Raw genomic sequence first — 23,650 nt, 5'->3', positions numbered from 1 at the left:
TTGCAGTCCAAGGGACTCTCAAGAGTCTTCTCCAACACCACAGTTCAAAAGCATCAATTTTTCGGCACTCAGCTTTCTTCACAGTCCAACTCTCACATCCATACATGACCACTGGAAAAACCATAGCCTTGACCAGATGGACCTTTGTTGGCAAAGTAATGTCTCTGCTTTTTAATATGCTATCTAGGTTGGTCATAACTTTCCTTCCAAGGAGTAAGTGTCTTTTAATTTCATGGCTGCAGTCACCATCTGCAGTGATTTTGGAGTCCAAAAAAATAAAATCTGACACTGTTTCCACTGTCTCCCCATCTATTTCCCATGAAATGATGGGATCAGATGCCATAATCTTAGTTTTCTGAATATTGAGCTTTAAGCCAACTTTTTCACTCTCCTCTTTCACTTTCATCAAGAGGCTTTTTAGTTACTCTTCACTTTCTGCCATAAGAGTGGTGTCATCTGCATATCTGAGGTTATTGATATTTCTCCCAGCAATCTTAATTCCAGCTTGTGCTTCTTCCAGCCCAGCATTTCTCATGATGTCCTCTGCATATAAGTTAAATAAGCAGGGTGACAATATACAGCCTTGATATACTTCTTTTCCTATTTGGAATCAGCCTGTGGTTCCATGTCCAGTTCTAACTGTTGCTTCCTGACCTGCATACAGGTTTCTCAAGAGGCAGGTCAGGTGGTCTGGTATTCCTATCTCCTTCAGAATTTTCCACAGTTTATTGTGATCCACACAGTGGAAGGCTTTGGTGTGGTCAATAAAGCAGAAATAGATGTTTTTCTGGAACTCTCTTGCTTTTTTGTCAGCTAAAGCTGCCTCCAATCCCCAAAGATATAAGATTTGATGAAGAGGCCTCCAGGACACAGTATCTTAAAGTAGGAAAGAGAAAAATGTGGGTCATATTTTACATATTAATTATGTTGATTATTGTTATATTTTCCACTTTCTAAAAAAAACTTTGGTTACTTTATTAAAATGGGTAAGTTAAATTAAAAACTTTTTCAATGCTGTTCTCTCTAAACTAATAAAAATAAATGGAAAAAAATAATTCAAAACTTTAATTTGTAGGCATCAGAGACCCCAACCCTACAAGGACTTTCCTTTACTGTCAGACCCGGTGAGCTGTTAGCTGTGGTTGGACATGTGGGAGCAGGAAAGGTAAGTTATGGTGGTGCAACACCACAGCCCCTGTTAAATTCTCAGAATGGAGCCCAGATCTATTTGTGACTCAATTTGCACTGAGCGTATTTAGAACAGCATCTCTCTAGGTGTGTTCCATGAAACATTCATTTTACAAGAATGTTTCATGGCCAAATAAATCAGGATAAACCTCCACTGTCTTTTCCTTCTTGGTGCTTCACATTGCCCTGTTAGGAACTGCCTGTGGGGAATTTGGACGTCTCAGTGAAGAAAATGATTTATGTGACAGCTGTTCAGGATAGACAGAGACAATGGGGACTTCTTTTCATCTTAGCGGCCCTTCCAGGAAGTCTGGAGGTCATAAAGGCTTTTCCCAGAAGCTTTGTGCACTTCCTCCTGTGACTTGATGTGATCCCATAAGTGCATGTGTAGTGAATGTGCAGCCATGTGCTGGAGATAAAGGTACAGATGTGAGCAAGACCCTGACTCTGCCTTTCAGAGGCAACCGGGTTCTGGGGTGAGACAGATATGCAGACATATTATTTCAGCCCAGTGTCATGAGCACTCTGATGGCGTGGAAACATACACACCACATCTGTATGATGTTGAAGATTGAAAAGAAAGGTGCACATGCACCTGGTCAGAAACAACAAAATAGAGAAATCTAATGTGGGATGGGGGCTTCCCTGGTGGCTCAGTGGTAAAAGAATCCACCAGCTAATGCAGGAGACACAGGTTTGATCCCTGGTCTGGGAAGTTCTCATTTCCCAGTTGTGGAACAACTAATCCTGTGCACAATAGCTGTTGGGCCTCTGCTCTAGAGCCTGGGAGCTGCAATGACTGAGCCCATGGGCCACAGCTGCTGAAGCCTGCCCACTAGAGCTTGTGCTCCTCAATATGAAAATCTGTGCACTGCAATGAAGACACAGTGCAAGCAAAAATTAAAAAAAATTGGAATTGTGGTATGGCAAAAACCAACACAACATTGTAAAAAATAAATGAAAAAAATAAAATAACTACAAATAAATAAATTAATTAACTTATTTTTTAAAATGTGGAATGTGTATGCGAAAGGGTGTTGATTTCCTCTATAATGGGCTTTTGCTCTGCAGACACAACTCACTTCAGAGTTCTTTCAATTATCATCTTTGGCTATATTCTTCACACACATCTTTTTAAGAACAAGTGTTTGTCAAGTAAAGGATACCAGATGCAGGAATGATTGCACTAAACATCAGGTACATAAAATACACATCCTGGCAGGCTCTGCTAGAGAAGGATGTTAAGCATTCTCAATTATTCTTTGCTGAGTAGAATTTCATTTGGGGGGATACTCAGGTAGAGTAGATTGTTTATACTATTAATATATTCCTTATCAGTTGTTTTCATTGACCCTTAGTGTTAGTTTCAATTTGTTTGTTTGTTTGTTTGTTTTTGGTCTCAATTGAGAGGGCTGTACTTTATCCTGTTGAAGGAAAGGGTTCTATCATGTATCAAGCACCAGGGTGGGGTTGGCTGTGCTGTGGGGCATGTTCCATCCTGAGTGCACCCTGTTCACGCGCATATGTTCCCATCTGTTTCAGTCGTCACTGTTAAGCGCTCTGCTGGGGGAGCTGCCCCCGAGCCAGGGGAAGGTCAGCGTGCACGGGAGGATCGCGTATGTTTCTCAGCAGCCCTGGGTGTTTCCAGGGACTGTGAAGAGTAACATTTTATTTGGGAAGAAATATGAAAAGGAACGATATGAAGAAGTAATAGAGGCCTGTGCTTTGGAAGAGGTGAGTAATGACTTCTAAGTTGCATATACTTGAATTTCAAATAATGATAGTGGTTTAAACTACAAGGTTTGTTAAAAGTTCTTTTTAAAAAATGGGTTTTTGAATGTTGCTTAATATTTAAGTTAGTCTTCTGGATAAATAAGCAAGCATACATATGCTATCATTTTAATTCTTATAGGTTAATAACACACAGAATACATTATCTGAAGGGGGGGTTGTTTCATTCTGTGAAATTTTCATTCACTTTCAACTTTTTTTAATGGAAAGTTACAAGTATTTACAAAAATAGAGAGCACGGTATAATGAACCCTGATGTACCGCGCCCCCCGCAGCTTCAGCCAGAATCAGCTGGTGGCCAGTCTCACTGCATCTCTACCCCTGCTCTCTGCCAGCCCCACCCCCACCCCAGAGTATTATGGAGCAGATCCTAGACCTCAGATTAGTTCATCTGTAAACATTTCATTATTTTTCTCTAAAAAATAAGAAAGCTTTGGGGAAAAAAATAATTTCTTTATTTCACCTGAAAAATACCTCAAATTCCTGAATATCACCCACCTGCTCACCTGTGTTTACATGCTGTTGATCACCTCACTGAAAAATCTTCACCACTGTTGGAACCCACATAAGGTCTGCCCTCTGCACTTGGCTGATGCCTCCTTGGTCCCTTTCGGTCTGTGAGTTTCTCTCTCCACTTCATTTTTGACTTGTAATTTATTATTTAAAGAAAATGGAATGCTCTAAAAATTTTTTTAATACTGCATAATTTCATCGAGGGAGATTGTTTTCAGAAATGGCATTGAGTTTCACAGAGAATGTTAAGATGAAAGATTGAACTGTACTTTGGGAATTTAATAAGATTAGTGAATAAATGATAACTAAACTTAAGCAATAAAAGAATACAATTTGGTAAAAAGAAAGGAAAAAGGGTAAATAATGTTAAATGCTATGTTACTCTCTCAGGTTGTAAAAATCAGTGAATAATAGCATTAAAGGTCTCCCCTGGGGTCTGTTCAGTGCAGTCTGGACATCTGACTGCTCTTTTGTACTGTGAGGAAAAGACAGGGACAGATTTTCACAGGTGCGGTGTTGAAGGCTCCAAATCTGCTTTGTGAGGAAATAGTAATTCTCAAACAATGGCTTGAACATCATAGGTTGTATCAGGTGTTTGTGTGCATGCTAAGTCACTTTAGTTGTGTCCAGCTCGCGACCCTGCCAGACTCCTTTGTCCATGGGATTCTCCAGGCAAGAATACTGGCGTGGGTTGCCATTTCCTTCCCCAGTGGATCTTCCCAACCCAGGAATCAAACCCAAGTCTGTCTCCTGCATTGGCGGGTGGGTACTTTACCACTAGCACCACCTGGGAAGCCCTGCATCAGGTGAGCAGCATTTTATAATAATGTGGACAAACAGAATTGTTTGCTTAATGGGCTTGTTTCTTTCTTCCAGGTTCTTGTTCATGGGTGACTGTACATTTGCAGAAATGATGTCAAGTTAGCAGGGATGAGCTAGAATTTTATTAAATGGTCTAGATACCATTTAAGAAGGGAAAGCAAATGTGGAACAGTGAGAATAGTAACTTCCATTAATTCAGAGTCCACGTGCAAATCATTTTTCTGCCTTTCACACATGTGCATGCACACACGTAAAAAGGTTTATGTGTTATTCATTCTTTATGAGTGTCTTCAATATTCCCATCTTTATTTTACAGTTGTTAAAACTGAGGCCTGGAGAGATGAGACACCTCATCTCTACATTTGTAGCTCAAGTTCAGATCCTTGGGACCAATGCTTTGCCACAGCCTCGTGGGGTGACTGGACCACTAACGTGGGCAGTGTTCTGGGGCTTCACCCATGTGGGGCATGTGTGCAGCACAGACTTTGGTGGAAGGGGCCCTGAGGACTGGGATGCACAGCAGTTCCTCTGTATGTGATGTGACATCTATAAACATGGACTGCTCTCCTGTTCTGCTGCATAGTTGGGGCATGGAGTTGGGTCCCTTGTGCCCATTCCCTCCTTGGCAGAAAGGGAGGCTCAGCGTGGAGAAGTAGCGGAGAGGAGAGTTCTGGCCCCGGCTTCATCACTTGCATGCTGTCACTCTGGACATGTTCTGTTACCTGCCTGGACCTCTGACGTTTCTGCAGCAAAATGAGGACAATGGGTCAGAGGGTTTCAAGGAAGTTTTCTTGCTGCTCTGAAATGTCATCTATGACTCTGATTAACAAGAGGTTAGCAAGGTCTTTATGACACTTGGGAACCACTTAGTAAGTTTTGAGAGCATCTGCTTATCTCCTTTTGGACTCCAGGTATCAGTGGATGGACATAAGGCAGGCACAGGAAATAGTGGCATCCTGGAGTTAGTCTGGCCGTAACAGATGGCATGTCTGGTAGAAAAGGTTTGGCCTTTGGAGAGAAACGGTCCTGGGTAGTAACTCCTGGTGTTTGTCTCAGTTTCCATTCTTATTAAATGGGGGAGGGGTGGGGTTACTGTAAAGGTTACAGAAAATGCCTGTGAAATGCAGACAAACCAGGGTTTCAGTAAATGATGACCATTGTTGCTATTCTAACCTTTTTCTCTCCATCCATCTATCCATCCATATAAATATAATAAAGATTTCTCCTTATTGTTCTCCTTACTCCCACCTTCCCCAAATCCTGGAGGAAAAGCCATATAAAAGCAGTATTTATTTATTAAAATTTTATTTATTTTAATTGTAGGATAATTACAATATTATGATGATTTTTGTGATACATCAACATGAATTAGTCATGGGTATACATATGTCCCCCTATCCTGAACCCACCTCCCACCTTCCTACCCACCCTATCCCTCTGGGTTGTCCCAGAGTACTGACTTTAGGTGATCTGCTTCATGTATCAAACTTGCACTGGCCATCTATTTTACATATGTTAATATACATGTTTCAATGCTATTCTCTCAAATCATTCCACCTTCTCCTTCTCCCACTGAGTCCAAAATCTGTTCTTTACATCTGTCTCCTTTGCTCTCTTGCATGTAAGATCGTCATTACTGTCTTTCTAAAAGCAACATTTTTTATATAACATATGTTAAGAACAACTAAATGTATTACACTAGATTAGATTGAAGTAATTGTTTAAGTTCATTGAGCTGAAAACTTTTCTGTAACAAAATAGGGAGGCATGAAGTAATCACATTGGCAACATCAATTCAGGCTGATGACATCAACTCCAAGGTCTAGGAGTCAGAAGATTCAGGAATTGAGTCCCAGTTTCTCTGTTGATCAGGTGTGAGGTTTTGACTGATTGATCCTTACAAGTTTGTTACTTCATCTGTAAAATGCAGATAATAAGACTATCAACCTCATGAGGTTGTCTTGAAGATGAAATGTGATCATGATTTTAAAGCACCTGATTGATAGGGACATAACAAGCACTCTGTAAATATTAGAATGATTTTGAAAACAAATTAATTCTTAATTATAAGCTCAGTCAGTTTCTGGTAAAACTACATCCATAAAATATGACATGTAAGAAAGAAGGCATCTGAGTATTAAATTCCATCGTTTGAGTTGGTATTTTTATAGGTGCTCTACACATAGTACATTCCATAAATCAAAAATAATAATATTCTGTTACCATAATATAAGTAATATTGTGTGCAACATTTGTCTCCATGTTATCTTTAAGGTTTTTGAAATGTTTAGTGAACACATGTTTAAAGGTATCAAATTGATAAATTCTAGTTTAATATTTTTCCACATAGATCGCTTACTGGGGCATTTTCTTTTCAGACTGCCTTGACAACCATAGGATAGTAAGTTTATTGATACTTACATGTATACGTATACAGGCCTTCAAGTCTTAAGTTACTTACGTGTTGTCTTCATTTCAAACATACCTTCAGTTACCACCTGGACAGCATGATGTGAAAGAGCAGAAGGCTCTGAACTGACGTGAGCTGGTTCAGATTCCAGAACAGGGCTTGGTCCACAGATCTTACCCCGCCCCACCCCCAGGAGCTGTGAGAAGCCATGTGCACATGTACAAATGATGGAGCAGAATAAGATGGTCCCTCATGAGAGATGAGAGATGTAAACAGAACCCAGCAGGAAGAGAGACGAGTCCAGGATGGTTTCATGGGAGAGTGTGTTTGGGCTGAGCCTGGAAAGATGGGCAGGATATTGACAGGCTGTGAGAGGAGGGGTGATTCCACATGGAAGAAAAGCTGTGAAGGAAGCAGGGCTCCTGCTGTTTGACTCTCGAGTCCAGTCATCCTCTGCCAGGGCCTCATTTCTGGCCCACATTAACCACTTTAGCAGTCTGCTCCGAGGTGTCCCTACTGTAAATCTCCACCATCACTGAAGGGCCCTTGATGTGCTTCTGGATGGATGGCATCAAACCAGCATCACCATTTCCTAGTTTGCCTCTAGTGTGTGTGTCTGCTGTTCAGTGAGAATTGGCTAAATTTTGGGACTTCCCTGGTGGCTCAGTCAGTAAAGAATCTGTCTGCAATGCAGGAAGAGGTGGGTTCACTCCCTGGGTTGGAAAGATCCCCTAGAGAAGAAAATGGCAGCCCACTCCAATATTCTTGCCTGGAGAATTCCATGGACAGAGGAACCTGGTAGGCTATAGTCCATGGGATCACAGAACTGTACACGATGAGCAACTAACACTTACTTACTTAACTTAGAGGTAACAAATATGAATAAGAACACTTTCCTGTCAGTGGAAATAACTATAATATATGCCCAACTCAGGCTTTTCCCCGTTAATAAGAACACGTTTGCTGAGAAATCAACTTGACTTGGTTTTACTTCAAATCCTCCAAAATGTTTTTCCCCTTGGTGGCTTGTTCATATATAATTTGCAGAGTCAACAACATATCCAAAGTATTATTACCAGACTCAGAGAGAGTTTCTTATGTCGTGGAAAGAGAGGCTGTGAGTGCTTTTTCTAGAATGTGGTTAAGATTGCTGTATTACAACGTGGTGCTATAATGAGAAGAAAACTAATTTTAACAACATAAAATCAAAGCATAAAAACTAAGTGGAACAGTTTTCAAGGACTGTCAACAGTGAAAGAGAGGCCAGGTAATTCTGTGTGTGGGCATGAGGCTGAGAACTTAACATAAAGCTCATTTTTTCAGTGAAAACCAAAAGCAAGAGATGGTATTAATTTCTGAGCTCAAGAAAGAAAGAATGAGTGGTAATTGTAAATTATCACAGCAGAGCATTTGTTGCCTTTCATCAGATGCACCTCCATTAAAATTTGAGTGAGTGGAGAACCTGTGTGTGTCTGTGTCTTTGTGGTTGCCAGGGAGGGTTATGATGGAGTCTCTTTCTTCCATGGTGATCATGTGCTTTGTATGCTATGGTTCACAGTGTAAACAGGGTCCTACTGTTGGCTTGATGAGAAAATAGGGATCAGTCACCAACAGCAAGTTATCATCAACTCATGTCCTTTCTTCATTCGTGGAGGTGTTCACACACTTCTTTAGATTCTCACAGCATCCTTGAGTTCAGTGACTCTGGTTTCTGCAGCACATTCTACAGAAGAGGAAAATGAGACTTAGGGAGATCAAAGAACATGTTTGTCATGGTGGCACCAGTGTGCTACTTGTTTTCTCCCCAGATTTGCTGCAGTAGAGACAGAGAAGTGAGGACTTCATCTGCAGAAAGGTACTGCTGTGCATCCTAGGTTGAGGTATGAGGGGTTTAGTAGATAAAAACTCCAAACAAACTCTGTCTATGACAGAATGTGCCAATTGATAATTATAGACAACCTATGACTTCTAATGAAATACCATGTAACCTAAGTCTAAGGCAGAGGAACCAGAGATCAAATTCCCAACATCTATTGAATCATAGAAAAAGCAAGAGAATTCCAGAAAAACATCTACTTCTGCTTCATTGGTATGATAAATCCTTTCACTGTGTGGATCACAACAAAGGGTGAAAAATTCCTAAAAGAGATGGGAATACCAGACCACCTTACTGGCCACCTGCAAAACCTGTATGGAGATCAAGAAGCAACAGTTAGAACTGACTGATTCCAAATTGGGAAAGGAGTACAAGGCTGTATATTGTCACCCTGCTTATTTAGCTTATATGCAGAGTACACCATGTGAAATGCCAGGCTGGAAGAAACACAAGCTGAAATAAAGATTACTGGGAGAAATATCAATAACCTCCGATATGCAGATGACACCACCCTTATAGCAGAAAGCAAAGGGGAACTAAAGAGCCTCTTGATGAAGGTGAAAGAGGAGCGTGAAAAAGTTGGCTTAAAACTCAACATTCAAAAAACTAAGATCATGGCATCCAGTTCCATTACTTCATGGCAATAGATGGGGAAAGAATGGAAACAGTGACAGACTTTATTTTCTTGGGCTCCAAAATCACTGCAGATGGTGACTGCAGTCATGAAGTTAAAAACGTTTGCTCCTTTGGAGAAAAGCTATGACAAACCTAGACAGCATATTAAAAGGCAGAGCCATTACTTTGTCTACAAAGGCCCATATAGTCAAAGCTATGGTTTTTCTAGTAGTCATGTACGGATGTGAGAGTTGGACCATAAAGAAAGTTGAGTGCAAAAGAATAGATGCGTTCAAACTGTGGTGTTGGAGAAGACTCTTTTTTTTTTTTTTTAAATTTATTTATTTATTTTTTCAGTGGGTTTTGTCATACATTGACATGAATCAGCAATAGACCTACACGTATTCCCCATCCCGATCCCCCCTCCCCCCTCCCTTTCCACCCGATTCCTCTGGGTCTTCCCAGTGCACCAGGTTCGAGCACTTGTCTCATGCATCCCACCTGGGCTGGTGACCTGTTTCACCATAGATAATATACATGCGCGTGAGGGTGGGATATTGTGAGAAGACTCTTGAGAGTCTCTTGGACTACAGTGAGATCAAACCTGTTAATCCTAAAGGAAATCAAACCTGAATATTCATTGGAAGGACTGATGCTGAAGCTCCAATACTTTGACCACCTGATGGGAAGAACTGACTCATTACTAAAACCTTGATGCTAAAAAAGATTGAAGGCAGGAGGAGAAGAGGGTGACAGAGGATGAGATGGTTGGATGGCATACCTGACTCAGTGGACATGAGTTTGAACAAGCTCCAGGAGATGGTAAAGGACAAGGAAGGCTGGAGTTCTGCATTCCATGGGATCACAGAGAGTCAGGCACAACTGAGTGACTGAGCAACTACTTAGGCCTGATTTCTATCTCATCATTTTGGAAATGTTCTTGTCTTCTATTTTTTTTTTTCCCCAGTGGTACTCTGGGGAAAATAGGCTGATTTGTCTATTTGCTTCTTAAATAATATAAATATAACTTTTGATTGATTCCCAGATCCTCAAGTTACAACTTTATTTCCTTCTTAACTTTGAGTTTTTCCTGCTTTCACAGACAAGCATCTCCTTAGTCCAGCTGATCTGCTGGGTGTCCTTTGAGCACACTGTTTCTTTCCTTTCAGTTTTCCTGCCCAGCTTGCTCTTTATGCTCCCATTTCTTATACAGACCTTGTCTATCACTCACTTTAAGTATCACTGTCAAGACTTGGGTCAAGTGTTGCCCCTTCTCTGAAAGTGGGAAGCTGAGCCAGAGATCAGCAAAATGTCTTTTTAAGAGACACTGATTCCTTGATAAAAACAAGTCCTGTGCCTTTGCCAGCCTGGGCCACCGGCTCTCACACCTGTGTCTCTAGCACAGACCTTCACATCTGCCTGTCCAGCTGCACCGTGACATCACCAAGAGGTCATCTCAGTTTGTCCACAAGCAAAGTCTCCTGAACCTGCCTCCACCATCTTCCCCAACTCCGAAAATGGAGACCCTGTCCTTCCCCTTCCTCAGCCGAAACACCACAGTCCTTCTCTTCTCTTACAGCCACACCCGTCCTGTCAGCAGGTCTTTTGGACTCCACCTTCAACATGTGCCTGGAGTATAACCCCATCTCTCTATTCCCACTGCTCTCACTCTGGTCCTGACCACCGTCATCTCTCACCTCGATTATTCCAGTAACCTCCTCACTTGTGTTCACCCTCATCCTTCCCCACTTACTGTCTTTTTCTGTAAAGCACAGGAGTGATTCCTTAAAACCTCAAACAGGTCTGTCCTCTCCCTCCTCCTGTTACTGGAGTGACCCCAGGCTCCTCCTGCTCTGTCTCCGCCCTCACTCCCCTCGTTCTCACTCTGCTCTCCTGCCTCCTTGTCCTGAACCCCTTGGGCATCTCCCCAGGGCCCCTGCACCCGCCCCTCCCTCTGTGAGGAGCAGCCTCTCCAGGTCTGCCTGATCTGCTCCCCACCCTAGATCTGCTCACACCCCTCTCTGAGCAGAGCCCTCTCCCACCCCCAGTATGGACTCACTTCCCTCCTTCACTCTCCTCCTCTCTGCGCCGGCTTGCTTTTCTTTCCTGTCCTCAGTCCTTGTGCTCAGGTTAATTTTCCATATCGTCCATCTCCCATCATGGAAAGAAACCCTAGGAGCTTTGTTTCTTCACAGCTGAGTTCATTGTGCCCAGAGCAATGCCTGTCATACAGTAGGTCCTCAGTAAATATCTGTTAAAATGGTCAAATGCGTAGATGCTGTGCAAAACTACAAATGAAAACAAATAAAAAACACAGGGTTTTTGTTTTTTTTTTTAATGTTCAAGGTCACAGTTTAGTTACTCTGACTTATACCCACTGCTCTGGCTTCCCAGGTGGCTCGGTGGGGAAGAATCCACCTGCAGTGCAGGAGACGCAGGAGATATGGATTCGATCCCTGGATCAGGAAGATCTCCTGGAGGAGGAAGTAGCAAACCACTCCAGAGTTGTTGCCTGGGGAATCCCATGGACAGAGGAGCCTGACAAGCCCTAGTCCATGAGGTTACAAAGAGTTGAATAAGACTTAGCAGCTGAGCATGTATGCACGTTAATCAAATACTTGTATGAGGAACTAATAATAAAAGTGTAAGATGGTAGTAGAACACATTTATATCTTTTTCTTTTTCCCCTTTTCTATCTGTATAGGATTTACAGCTTTTGGAGGAAGGAGATCTAACTGAGATAGGAGACAGAGGAACCCCGCTGAGTGCAGGACAGAAAGCCCGGGTCAGCCTCGCCAGGTAAATGGGGTTTCAGTTGCCATCCTGCCCCTCCTCCTCTGTGGCTCCTAGTGGACGTGAGCACACAGACCCGGCTCACCGGGTGGGCCTGTGTGAAGCAGGGTCTTGGCCCTTTCCCTGGGCTTGTAGAAGGAACATGAAGTTGTTGGACACCATCATGATTCAGAGATGAGACTCAGGGAGTGTGTAGTGTCCTCTCCTGACGTCTCTCTACGTTTTCTAGAGCCATCTATCAGGACGCAGACATCTACCTCCTGGACGATCCGCTCAGCGCAGTGGATGCAGGAGTCAGCAGGCACTTGTTTGAACAGTGAGTTTGCTCCTGTTTTCTATCGTTTCTTCTTTCCAAGAGCCCTGTAGAGATGAGGGAAGAGAGCTCAGGAAGGTCTGTGTGCTTCAGGAGACTCATCTCCCTCTGCCCTGGTGTCCCTCCCTCTCCTCCCTTCCCTCCACAGAAGATCCATCATAGAGAAATCTTACATCATGATGAAGTCAGGACAGGAACATATAGCAGGTGCTTCCAGTGTGGGGGCCATGCTTTAGGGAGCAACAAATAGATGGCAGTTTCCTTTTTGCTACTTGGAGTTGATAACCAGACACTCTGGGTGGATCCAGAACCCAGGAATAAGAAAGATGATGTAGAGTTTTTAAATCAGAGAGTGAGACTCTATAGCCTGGTACTTGGCTGCCAGTTTTTTTCCTCCATCATTTGCTTAAGGCACGTTAGAGGCGAAGTTTTTGGTACTGACATAGGGCTTCCATGGAAAGACCCTGTTGGTTTATGCTTGTTATTCTATCACTTTGGAAGTAGAATTTGAGAATCATGCATTCTACATCTGAGTATGATTTCAATCATTTCATGTTATTTCATGGATGCTTACTAGAATTGATACTTAGACCTACAATAGTGTTGCCTATAATCTGGCTTAAGTCTTGATTCTCACTCCTGTTTCTAAAATGTAGAACTTGTCAGTGGCTCCTGCTTGGCTATACAATGACTAAAGTAGAACAACTATGATTCTTTTCTGTGTATAATGTGTCCTAACACACACTGACTGAGGCCTCTTATGGAGTCTAGACTGGCCTTTTTGAAAGCCTTGCAAACTTGTTTTTTTTCTAAACCAGGCTTCACATCTCCCCCATGGTCACGTCGCTTGCTGTTTTTCACTTTGTTAAAGCCAATGAGCCTTCCAGCTGCACTTATTAGCACCCTGCTGTGTGCACTGAGATCAATGCCCTTACAGATGTCCCTGCACAAAACCTCTTGGTTTACAAGGAGGACAGTGAGCCAGGAGAGGGGAAGGACCCACACTGGGCAGAATAAGGGAGACCAGGATGCCCAGCTCTCATTCCTGCTTCTGAGGAACCTGTCTCTACGTGGAGCTTGTTAAGACAGATGCCTGGGGGAAAGCTCAGCAGAGTCAGGGTTTAGAGTGTTTTAATACAGGAGAGTAAGAGCTGAATGTAAAGTGGAAGTGTCAGCTGGAGACTTTCACTGAAGTTGGAAAGCTCCCTGTGCCCAGGGCTGGGCGGGCTGTGCCCTGGGGGCCTTCAGGCTGGGCAGGTGTGTGGAGGCTGAGAAGAGGACCCAGTCCTTTGCTGAAGCAAGAGTAGAAAATCAGGTATGGAGGGAGGAGGAAGCAGGGCTGTGAGGAGAAAACAGCAGGCATGTCCTCACCTGGAGGAGGCGGGGTGTGCAGCAGAGAGAAGCTGTTTGGAAATTCTCGATGTCAGGTCCTGTGTTAGTTTCTAGGACTGTGTCCATCCAGGCTGCTCTCACAGGAATCAGAGCTGGGTGGCTTAGAAATAACAGAAGTTTATCTCTCATGGTTTGGAGGCTGGGACAGTCCGAGTCAGGGTGCTGAAAGATTCAGTCTGGTGAGGGTCCAATTCCTGCGGCCTCATGTGGTAGCAGAGGTGAGGTAGCCGTGTGGGTCCCTTTTATAAGACAATAATCCCATTCATGCAGCTCCATCCTCATGACCTGGTCCCTCCCGATGACCCCACCTCCTAATACCAACACAGCGGGGATTAGGTTTCAATGTATGACTTTTGAGGAGAAAAACATTCCGTCTATAGCAAGTTGTCACAGATGGGGGTGCTCAAAGAATAGAAATTAAATTTCTCAGTTCTTGAGGCTGCAGGTTCAAGGTGTGGGTGGTTTGGTTTCTCCTGAGACCTCTCTCCTTGGCTTCTGACCGCATCCCCCTCGCTGTGTCCTCACACCGCTGGGGTTTTCTCTGGTTGCAGCGAGCAGGGGCTGCTCTCTATTGTGGCACGTGGGCTTCTCACGGCGAGGGCTCCTCTGGTTGCAGAGCTCGGCTTTGTGGTGTGTGGGCTCCTCACGGCGACGGCTCCTCTGGTTGCAGAGCCCGGCTCTGGTGCGCGGGCTCAGTAGCTGCGGTTCCTGGGCTCCAGAGCGCAGGCGCAGTAGTTGTGCTGCAGGGGCTGAGGTGCTTTGCGCCTGTGGGCTCTTCCTGGGCCAGGGAGGGATTCCGTGTCTCCTGCACTGGAGGGTGGATTCTTTGCCATTGAGCCACCAAGGAAGCCCCCATTTGTGTATTTTTGCTTATATGTCTGTTGCCTTAGGAGACTGGCCTAAGAAAATACTGGTACAATTTATGTCACAGAATGTTTTGCCTATAATCTCTACTGGGAGTTTTATGGTGTCACGTCTTATAATTAAGAATTTAAGCCATTTTGAGTTTATTTTTATGCGTGGTGAGGGAGTGTGTCCTAACTTCATTGATTTACATGCTTGTGTCTCTGTCCTTGTGTCTTAGTCTCTTCATCTAAGCACACCAGTCAGATTAGATTAGATTCAGTATAATTAAGGGTAATGACTAGCTCTTTACAGTCCATGACACCAAATTCTAAGGTACTGATGACTCAGGTGACCACATGTGAATCTGAGGGGACATGATTGACTTACAGCAAGTCCAGAATAGCAAAGTAGAGACTTCAGCAGAGTCAACAAATGTGAGAGGGAGGTCTGTGAGGAGCTCTGGGCTCTGGACACTAGGAGCTGGCTAGGAGCTGGGATTCCATGTCCACTAAGCAGGCGTTGTTAGACTTTGGTGGAACCTGCCCTTGTATAAAACGTGCTTAGTGTTGGGGTGATAAAAGAGTTGTGGAGATGGATGGTGGTGATGGTGTGAATGTACTTAATACCACTGAGTTGTATGCTTAAAATGGCAGAAACAGTAAATTTCATGTAGGTATATTGTAACACACATACAAACTTGAATAGTAGCACAGAATCTTTGAGAACGAGAGAATAGCACAGATGACACATGGCATGGTCTCCAGCTCTCTGATCTGACCCTCCTTTCCCAGCCTCTCCCATTCATGGCTTGATGAATTTCCCTTAGAGAAGTGCCTTGTGTCTTGTCATGAGTTCAGTGACAGGAGCTAGTGCTGTGACAGGGATTCCCCACCCCACCCTCCTGGCATCATGAGTATCTCAGCCTCCTTGTTCCCAGCACCCCACCCTGAGCTCACAAATGTGTGTTACCACATCCTGTGAGCATCTGCACAAGTTCTCCATCAGGGCAGGAACAGATTCTGCTGGTCATTGCATCCATGTCACAGGGAAGGGAGAGCAAGGCATTTTGGTGCCAAGTACAGTGTGTTGATCGCAGAAGTTCTCCTGAGTTCTTTTTCAAACACTGGAGATATTTATAAAATCCTCTCAAATATTATGAGTATACCACTTTGGATATATACTTGATAGAAGCAAGCTTAAGACTGTTGTTTTTAATCAGAACCATATTTTCTAGGGAAACTTAAAGCAGAGAGTGTGAAAGCAATTTAGGAAACCACTCAGCAGCCACTGAAGAGTGTTCTCAAGTCAGAGAATCAGATGGAACAATATGCTGTGAATATGGTGGTCGTGTGGAAGCTTAGTCATGGGGAGGGTTTTGTATTACAGATGAATGACTCACACTTCACCTTGCCATTAACAGTTTCCTTCAGTCATGAATTTATATCCAAGGTCATTGAGGTTCATGACTTTGACAGCTTTATGCTGTGAACATAGTGGATTCTAGCAGCTACAGCCTGAACTGATGCAGCCTCACTTGTGTCCAGCCGTGGATCCCATCCTGCTTCAGCCCCACATCACTAGACCCCTGCCTCCTGCGTCATCAGATCTTGGGGTCTGTCCTGATCAGACTCCCACGCTGCTGTCTACACTGCTCACCCTCCTGTCTATATAGCTCACCCACCTGCCCCAGCCCTTCACGGACACCTCCCCCCACCCCCCCAGCCCACCACCACTCCGCCACCACCACATTCACAAAGCAGCTCCAAGTCCTCAAACAAACAGGCTGCCTTGCCGTCTGCTCCCATCAGCCTTTCCAGTTCGTCCCCACACCCACTTGGTATCCAGCTGTGCTGGGGATCCGTTCATACCCCGGTCTGTCTGTACATCCTGGTCTCTCTGTCCCAGAGCCAGGGAGCAGTGTGCCAGACAGGGAAGGTGGAAGATGGGACCTGCCATTCCCACCTACTCCTTCGGGGGGCGCCCGTGCCCTCTGTCTTCCCACAGCCCTCAGTGGGTGCACTTAACCATTTATCAGTCCGGCTGCCACCCATTGTAGCTCAGTTGGGAAAGAATCTGCCTGCAATGCAGGAGACTCGGGTTCGATTCCTAGGTCGGGAAGATCCCCTGGAGAAGGAAATGGCAACCCACTCCGGTACTCTTGCCTGGAAAATCTCATGGACAGAGGAGCCTGGCAGGCTACAGTCCATGGGGTTGCAAGAGTTAAACACAACTTAGCCACTAAACCACCACCACCACCTGCCACCCAGAAACTGTGAATGCAGGAAGGTGCCTCCATCCAGCATGTTCTGTCCTAGGACCCCTGCACCTGCTGTGCCTTCTTCCAGGATGTTTCCCCAGACAGTCTCAGGGCTACCGTGTCTCCACATCTAAGACAGCAACTGCCCTTATTGTTCCTTCAGAGCACAGGTCACAGCCCAATAGTGGATTTTCTATGCTTGTTCAGTGTGTCCTCTACACGGTGCAGAGTATTGTCTTCTATCCTGACCTGTGGGTGGATCCTCAGCAAACCTCTGCTGATTGAATGAATGGAGGTGGGGGCTCTGTCTTACTTGTATCACCTCCACTATGGGATGTGTCCCCTCTTAATAGAGCCCTTATATAGGATTATATGTGGGATTATAGGATTAACACAGCCTTTATATTGGAATAACTTTTGTACAACTGGTTGCTAACTCAGTCATTTCTGTGGCATGACTTGGAAATCTTTAAAAACTTGGAAAATAGTGTATTTTTCTAGTGATTTGGATAAAAGCATAATTTAGGAAAAATTTAAAGCCATTAACTGATCTCTTCATTGTAATTATTTGTATTACCTCATCTGTGATGGGATGTTAGAAAGAAAACATCTTAAAACTTTTGGGTTGGTTCATCTTAGACACAACACCCCATCAGATTTGATTAACATCCACCTTTAGGGATTATTGGCAGGCAATTATGAATTAAGGAGAAAAAAATTATGCTTTAGTAATAAGTTTTTAGTACTAAGTTTGAAAAAGTGTTAGTCAAGAAACTTAGGTATGAACGCTGAGCTAACACATGTCAAAACGTAAAAATGAATCCTTTTGGACTTAGTGAAGGGATGATATATGTGTTTACATCCAAGAGTCTTGTTTCTGATCACAGACTCAGTGTCCAGAGTGTCCCCTTAAGAGTTTTCTGACCCGAGTCCAAAGCACACAACCGCTCGTGGTTAGGGAGGAGTGGAAAAGAAAAGAGAGCTGACATGTACTGAGTAGACTGGTGGTTTGATTTCTCAGAACACATGGATGAGTTGTCATTGACATTCTGAGATGAAGAAACTGAGGTTTAGTCACTCGTCTGATGTTGTCAGTCTCATGAGAGGGACTGAGCTGCAGTCTGCTGCCTCCAGACTCTCCATCTGACTCACTCACAGGCTGAGATCTGGCCCAGGTTCCTGAGATTTGCTCTGCAAGGGCCTCGGGCTCCCAGACTACCTGCCTGGAGCCCTGCCTGTGGTCACTGGGGCCCCAGGCTCACCCACTTGCTTCCCTGGAGGGTTGTGGTCCTTGTGGGATGAGGCTGGGGCTCAGTCCCTAGGGGTCTACATTTTAAATGTAGGAGTAGTTTTTTGTTTTTTGGGTTTTTTTTTTTTTTTTTTTTTTACAGTGAAAACAATTTATGGTTGAATAGTGAAGGGTGTCTTGACTAAGAGAACTGGTGGGTGCTCTGAGCCATTGGGTGATTTCCACTATGATTTGGGCTGTTTGGACTCCGTTCTTTTACTTTCATAGGTGGAAGGTGTTCACTCCAAATGAAAGAAGACTTGCTTCCTGGATGGAACTGGCAATGTTGTAGTGATAGAGTCTACGCTGGCATTCATTTTCTATCTAATATTCTTTGGGAACAAGTGTCTAGCAAATGCACTCTGGCAAAGATTACCAAGAATCTATTAATTTTTTGTTGTGAATATTTACATCATTAATTATAAATAATCACCTAGAGAGCTAAGAATGTACACACTTTTAAATGACATGGATCCCTCTTCTCCCATTCCCGAATAGCAATAAAGTAGTGTTTTACTTTAGTCAAGTTTTGAAATCTCAGTATTACTGAGTTGTTTTCCTGTATGAAACATGTAAATAATTGTTAAGCTGAGTTTTAGAGGAAAAACGTTAGCTGTTTTTTGCCTCCTTCACTAGACTGGTTTTAAGAATTTTTTATAGCACTAGATTCAAATTTGCTGCTGATAAATTTAAGAACCTAATTGGATTAATTCATTTATGTTTAATTAATTTTTATTATTGATTTGGTATTTAAACTAAAGATCTTTCACTGCTGTGTGGTCTTTGTCTCACTGTTTTCAAAACATAGGTTTTCAGTTTGAGGCATTCCATTAATGTGCTTTTGCTTTCTGTACCTTTTACATTTGTAGGTGTATTTGTCAGGCCTTGAAAGAGAAGATCACAATCTTAGTCACTCATCAGCTGCAGTATCTAAAAGATGCAAGTCAGATTCTGATATTGAAAGATGTAAGTAATTTCTAGAAATCCATGGAATTGTGAGCACTCAGGTGTGTTGAAGGACAGACCTCCCTGCAGGTCACTCTCTTTTGGTTCATGGTAAATGCCCTCTTCTCCCTCAGTTTTTTGCCCCCTTCTTCTCAGAGCTGGTGTCCATGCCTTGGAGGATGAACCTAAAGCCCTGTAGAAATGTCACCATTACACTCTAAGCCACATAAACCCTAAAGTGAATAAAAGTGCAATCACAGGATTATCGAATCATCACTATTCTAATGAAATTTGTTAAGGGTAATGTTGCAGTTTTATTTAGAACTTTTTACTTTCCTCTTCCATGACTTAAGTCAAAGTGTATCACTTAGAAATTAGAGATTCTAAGATCTGTTGGTATCCAGGTGATTGTCATACATAGTTTGCCAAAAAAGCATCTACCATTAACACCAGAAACAAGGTTGGGTATCCAAGCACCCGGGTCAGAGACGCCCTCTCTGCTGGTGTTGCCAGTCGCTGGTCTCCCTGCCTAGGTCTCTATGTGCCCAATACGTGTGGGAGCCTGTGTGGCAGGAGGACAAGGCCCTGCCTTCATGAGGCTCCTGTTCTTATGGGGAGGATGTGACAGAGAAGGTGAGATCCTGGCCTCCCTGAGGAGCTGGTGCCTCATGGGGTCTGAGTGGCATGAAGATGGGGGCCACACAGTCACCTGGGGGAGGGGGTGTGAGACAGGGGGTCCTCAGGAAGGAGCTGACCTGGCAGGTTGGAGGAACAGCAGGAAGACCAGCGTGTCTGAGGACAGTGAGCAGGGGGATGGGAGGGAGCTGGTTTCCGAGCAGTGGGCAGGGGACCGAAAGTGGGATGGAAGCCTTGGACAGTCCAGAGCAGAAGAGGGATGTGGTCTGATGTAGGAGCTAAGAGGTTCCTCTGATGGTCACTGGAGGGGTGACAGCAGAAGCAGTCTTAGTAAAGCTGAGAAGACATAAGTGTGGGCTCAGGCTAGGGTATCAGTTTCTAGAGCTGCTGTAACACAAGCTGGGTGACTTAAAACAGCAGAAGTTTATCATCTCCCTGTTCTGGACACTACAAGTCCCAAATCCAGGTGCTGGCAGGGCTGTGCTCTCCTGAAGGCTCCAGGGGAGAATCCTTACTTCCAGCCTCTGGTGTTTGCCAGCCTTCCTTGGTGTTCCTTGGCTTCCAGCTGCAGCCCTGTGGTCTCTGCCTCTGATGTCACATGGCCGTTGTCCCCATGTCAGTCTGGGTCTCTTCTATTCTCACAAAAGCATCAGTCTTACTGGCTTTAGGATCACCCTGCTCCAGTGTGACCTCATTTTAACCTGATTACATCTACAAAGACCCTGTATCCAAATAGGGTCATACTCACAGGTATCAGGTTTGAACACGTCTATTTGAGGAGGGGGCACCATCCAACCCACAACTCCTAGCATGGTTGGGAGTGGGTGTGGGGTGGAGATTAGTGAGAAGTGTTCAGACTTGGTGTTCGTTTGATGCTTCACTCCTTGGCTTGTTTTCATCTGGGTCTCAGCACCTTTGTTAACCTCTGACTGCTCCACAGGCCCTTGGTCAGACCCCTGACTTCTGAAATGAATCTCTGCTCTAAGAAAGATTATTAAAATACAGAACCCCTGCCTCTCTAGAAGCAGTTCCATGTGTTAGCTCTTCTCCACCCTTCTAGGAATGGGGGAGGCTAAGGTTTCTTAAGCTTGAGAGCAGTTGATTTCATGTGTAAAGTGGGTGATTCTAGTGTGCAAACCCCAATGTTGGCAGTGTTATGGGCACAGGATCAGTGGGCAGGAGAATAACCTATTTTGCCCATCTCTAGATGTTTTGGCATCCCCTTATTGCTTCCTTTGAGGACAATACCCCCAATTTTAGTACTAACAATACAACTACTTTTCCACTGGTGAGCACCCCTTCCTGAGTTGGGGTCCATCCTCACTGTCAGGTCCCTCTCTTCAGAGCAGATGTGGGATGGCTCTCTCTTCATCCCCCCAGAATTGTCAGTGCTTGACTGTTGAGTGAAATTGCTGTCTTTGTATTACCAGTCATTTCATTGTGCATATTACAGATTTGAAGTGGTGAGTGGTAATTTCACTAAAGAGATGTGTGAATTTTGCCTCCCAAGTGGAACAAAACACAATATATCCTGCATAATTTTCTAGTTCTGCAGTATCAGATGGTACCAAAGGCTTCCCTGCATTTCTTCCAGTGGACGCCCTCAGGGGAGAGGGTGAGAGGGGTCCCAGTGAGGGTCCTGGTCATCTCCCTCCACCTGAGCTGCCTTAACCAGAGCTGCTCTCAATTGATGAGTTTTGCATCCTGAGTTTTTTTCCCTCTGATATTTTATTTGCTACTGAGTGAATCAGCTGAGTCTATTTCATGAAGTCAGAAAAGTGAAACATCTACACAATATTTTATATGACTTTGTAAGCAAGGGAAACTGCAAGGATGTGTCACATGTGTTCAAAGAAAATGATTTGATTGGCTGTAGCTTAAGCAGTTGCCTGATTTGGGGAAGCCTGGTTGGCTGCTTGTGGTTGGTCATTCCTAAGTTTTCTCTCAGATCTGAGTGCATTGATTCTGGCTTAGGTTTTGGTTTGTAAGAACAGACTGCCAAGGCTTTAGAGCCACCCCAGTCCCATGGCCTCCTTGTTTAATTACTTTATCAGGTGGAATATTGAATTTTCAGTTGGGAACTTGCTGAGTGTGTGGGGGCAGTTGTAGAGACCAAGGAGATGCCTCTCATGGATTTTCTGACCAGGGCTGGTTCCTATTATCCCAGTCAGGCACATGATAGTATAACAGTGACAATGGTCAATGAAGATTTAATGAGTGACTCTTACCTGTATGCAAATGTACTTGTGCCCACCTCTGGATTAAATTTAAATTTCTCTCTTGAATTATCCTCCCCAACTGACTGTTTTTTTTTTAAATTCTGCTTCTCATGTGAGGCTTCTTTCAATTCCCATGTTGTCTAAAAAGACTGTGCTGATCCTCCCACCAACTTCTATGCTTCTTGCTTCCCTAAGTGCTAACAGCATCCATTTTTAACACATGAACACACATTTCTTTCACATCCCCTAGCACCTAACACAGGGACAGCATTTGGCAGAGAACACAATTCTCAGTTCTGTACTGAGTTGACTGAATTAGATTTCTCAACAAGAATTCTAGACCCAGGGATCATTTTTTTTTTTTTTAAATCATAATTTAAGACCAGGTTACTTTTCTTAATTAGTATTTGAGTTGGTTTAATATGATCAAATATTAGTTAATTCCTCTCAAATTTTTTTTTTTTTTTTTAATTTTAGGGCATAATGGTGGAAAGAGGAACTTACTCTGAGTTCCTGACATCCGGGGTAGATATTTTTTCCCTTTTTGAGAAGAGGAATGAGAAGTATGAACGATCTCCAGTTACAGGAACTCCCACTGTGATCTCTGAGTCTTTGGTTCAGTCTCTCCAGACTCCCAGACCCTTGTTGAAAGATGCAGCTCCAGAAGACCAAGAAGTGAGTTTCTAATCCTGCAGTGTGCCTGGGTCTGTCTGCTCTTGGTGGTCTCATGGACCTTCAGTCTGCTCTGCTGATGACATCTTCATTTATCTCAAAGTAGACCCCAAGGTTCCCAAAGTCTTGTTTCATGAAATTGGTAGAGTTAGAAGAGCATGAAGGGAGCAAGCCTGCTCGGGGTTCCCTTTGGTGTAGGATGGAGACTCTTAGGGAGACCAGTAGTGGGTGCACTGTTATGAATTTCTGAGTGAATGTGGCTCACACTAATTGAGGACTCTTCAGTTTACCATATTTACATCCTACTCATGCTGGTGGCCCCTGGCTTCCCTTATGCATCCAGAGGCTTAATGTGAAGACCCCCTTAGACTGAGTCCTGCTGTTGCCACAGTAAATTAGCTACTTTTCCAATATGTTGGAGTATTCTAACACTGCACGTGACTGATGGTATTATTTTGCCTTGGTGTCAGATGGTTTGTGATAGGCCAGAGGTAATGTGTGCAAAGGGCCTGACACATGGTGGACACTTCAGTGTTAGTTCCCATCTTCCTTTCTTACCCTTAAGGCTGAGAACCACATCTTATCAACCTTGAATCCCAGTGGCCAGGAAAGAACCGAGGACATACTAGGCTTCTGTGACTTTATAATGCATTCTAAGTCCTCCAGACAGAAATGCAGAAATGAATTAGATTGCTCTTAAAAAATACACGGATATTCCCTTGATAGCCAGACCCTCAGCATCCAAACCCAGGAGCCTGGAATGATTCTGATAAATATTTGGATTAGCTGTTCACTTTCTAAACTCAGGAATCACTCTCTGAAATTTAGGAAACAAATATATTCAGATCATATGCTTGCAACATGCTATCCAAACTCATATTACTCCAACTCTTTCTGTGAACTCAGTTTACTGTATTTGGCTAGTATTTTGAGCCCCAGGTATCTTTTATGTTTCTGTCATTGAATGACACAAGTATCTAGAGGGATACGTTAGCTCCATATCATTTTGTGTGTTATTTTAAACCATGCATGCCAAGTCGCTTCAATCGTGTCTAACTCTTTGTGACCCCATGG

General features: G+C 43.8%; 1 protein-coding gene across 1 annotated transcript in view; it reads left to right on the top strand.

Moving 5' to 3' along the window:
- LOC122447240 (ATP-binding cassette sub-family C member 4-like) overlaps positions 1 to 23,650 on the top strand; it is a 914,448-nt gene that overhangs the window by 776,443 nt on the left and 114,355 nt on the right. Inside the window, exons 11-15 of the mRNA XM_043477776.1 lie at positions 2,731 to 2,922; positions 11,920 to 12,014; positions 12,238 to 12,324; positions 18,974 to 19,070; positions 22,382 to 22,579. Coding sequence (XP_043333711.1) covers positions 2,731 to 2,922; positions 11,920 to 12,014; positions 12,238 to 12,324; positions 18,974 to 19,070; positions 22,382 to 22,579 — 669 coding nt within the window. The remainder of the gene's footprint in view (positions 1 to 2,730; positions 2,923 to 11,919; positions 12,015 to 12,237; positions 12,325 to 18,973; positions 19,071 to 22,381; positions 22,580 to 23,650) is intronic.

This window comes from Cervus canadensis, chromosome 9, assembly GCF_019320065.1.
Source record: "Cervus canadensis isolate Bull #8, Minnesota chromosome 9, ASM1932006v1, whole genome shotgun sequence".
Lineage (NCBI taxonomy): Eukaryota > Metazoa > Chordata > Mammalia > Artiodactyla > Cervidae > Cervus > Cervus canadensis.
Note: the sequence above shows the minus strand (reverse complement) of the source record. Positions and strands in the feature narration are given on the sequence as shown.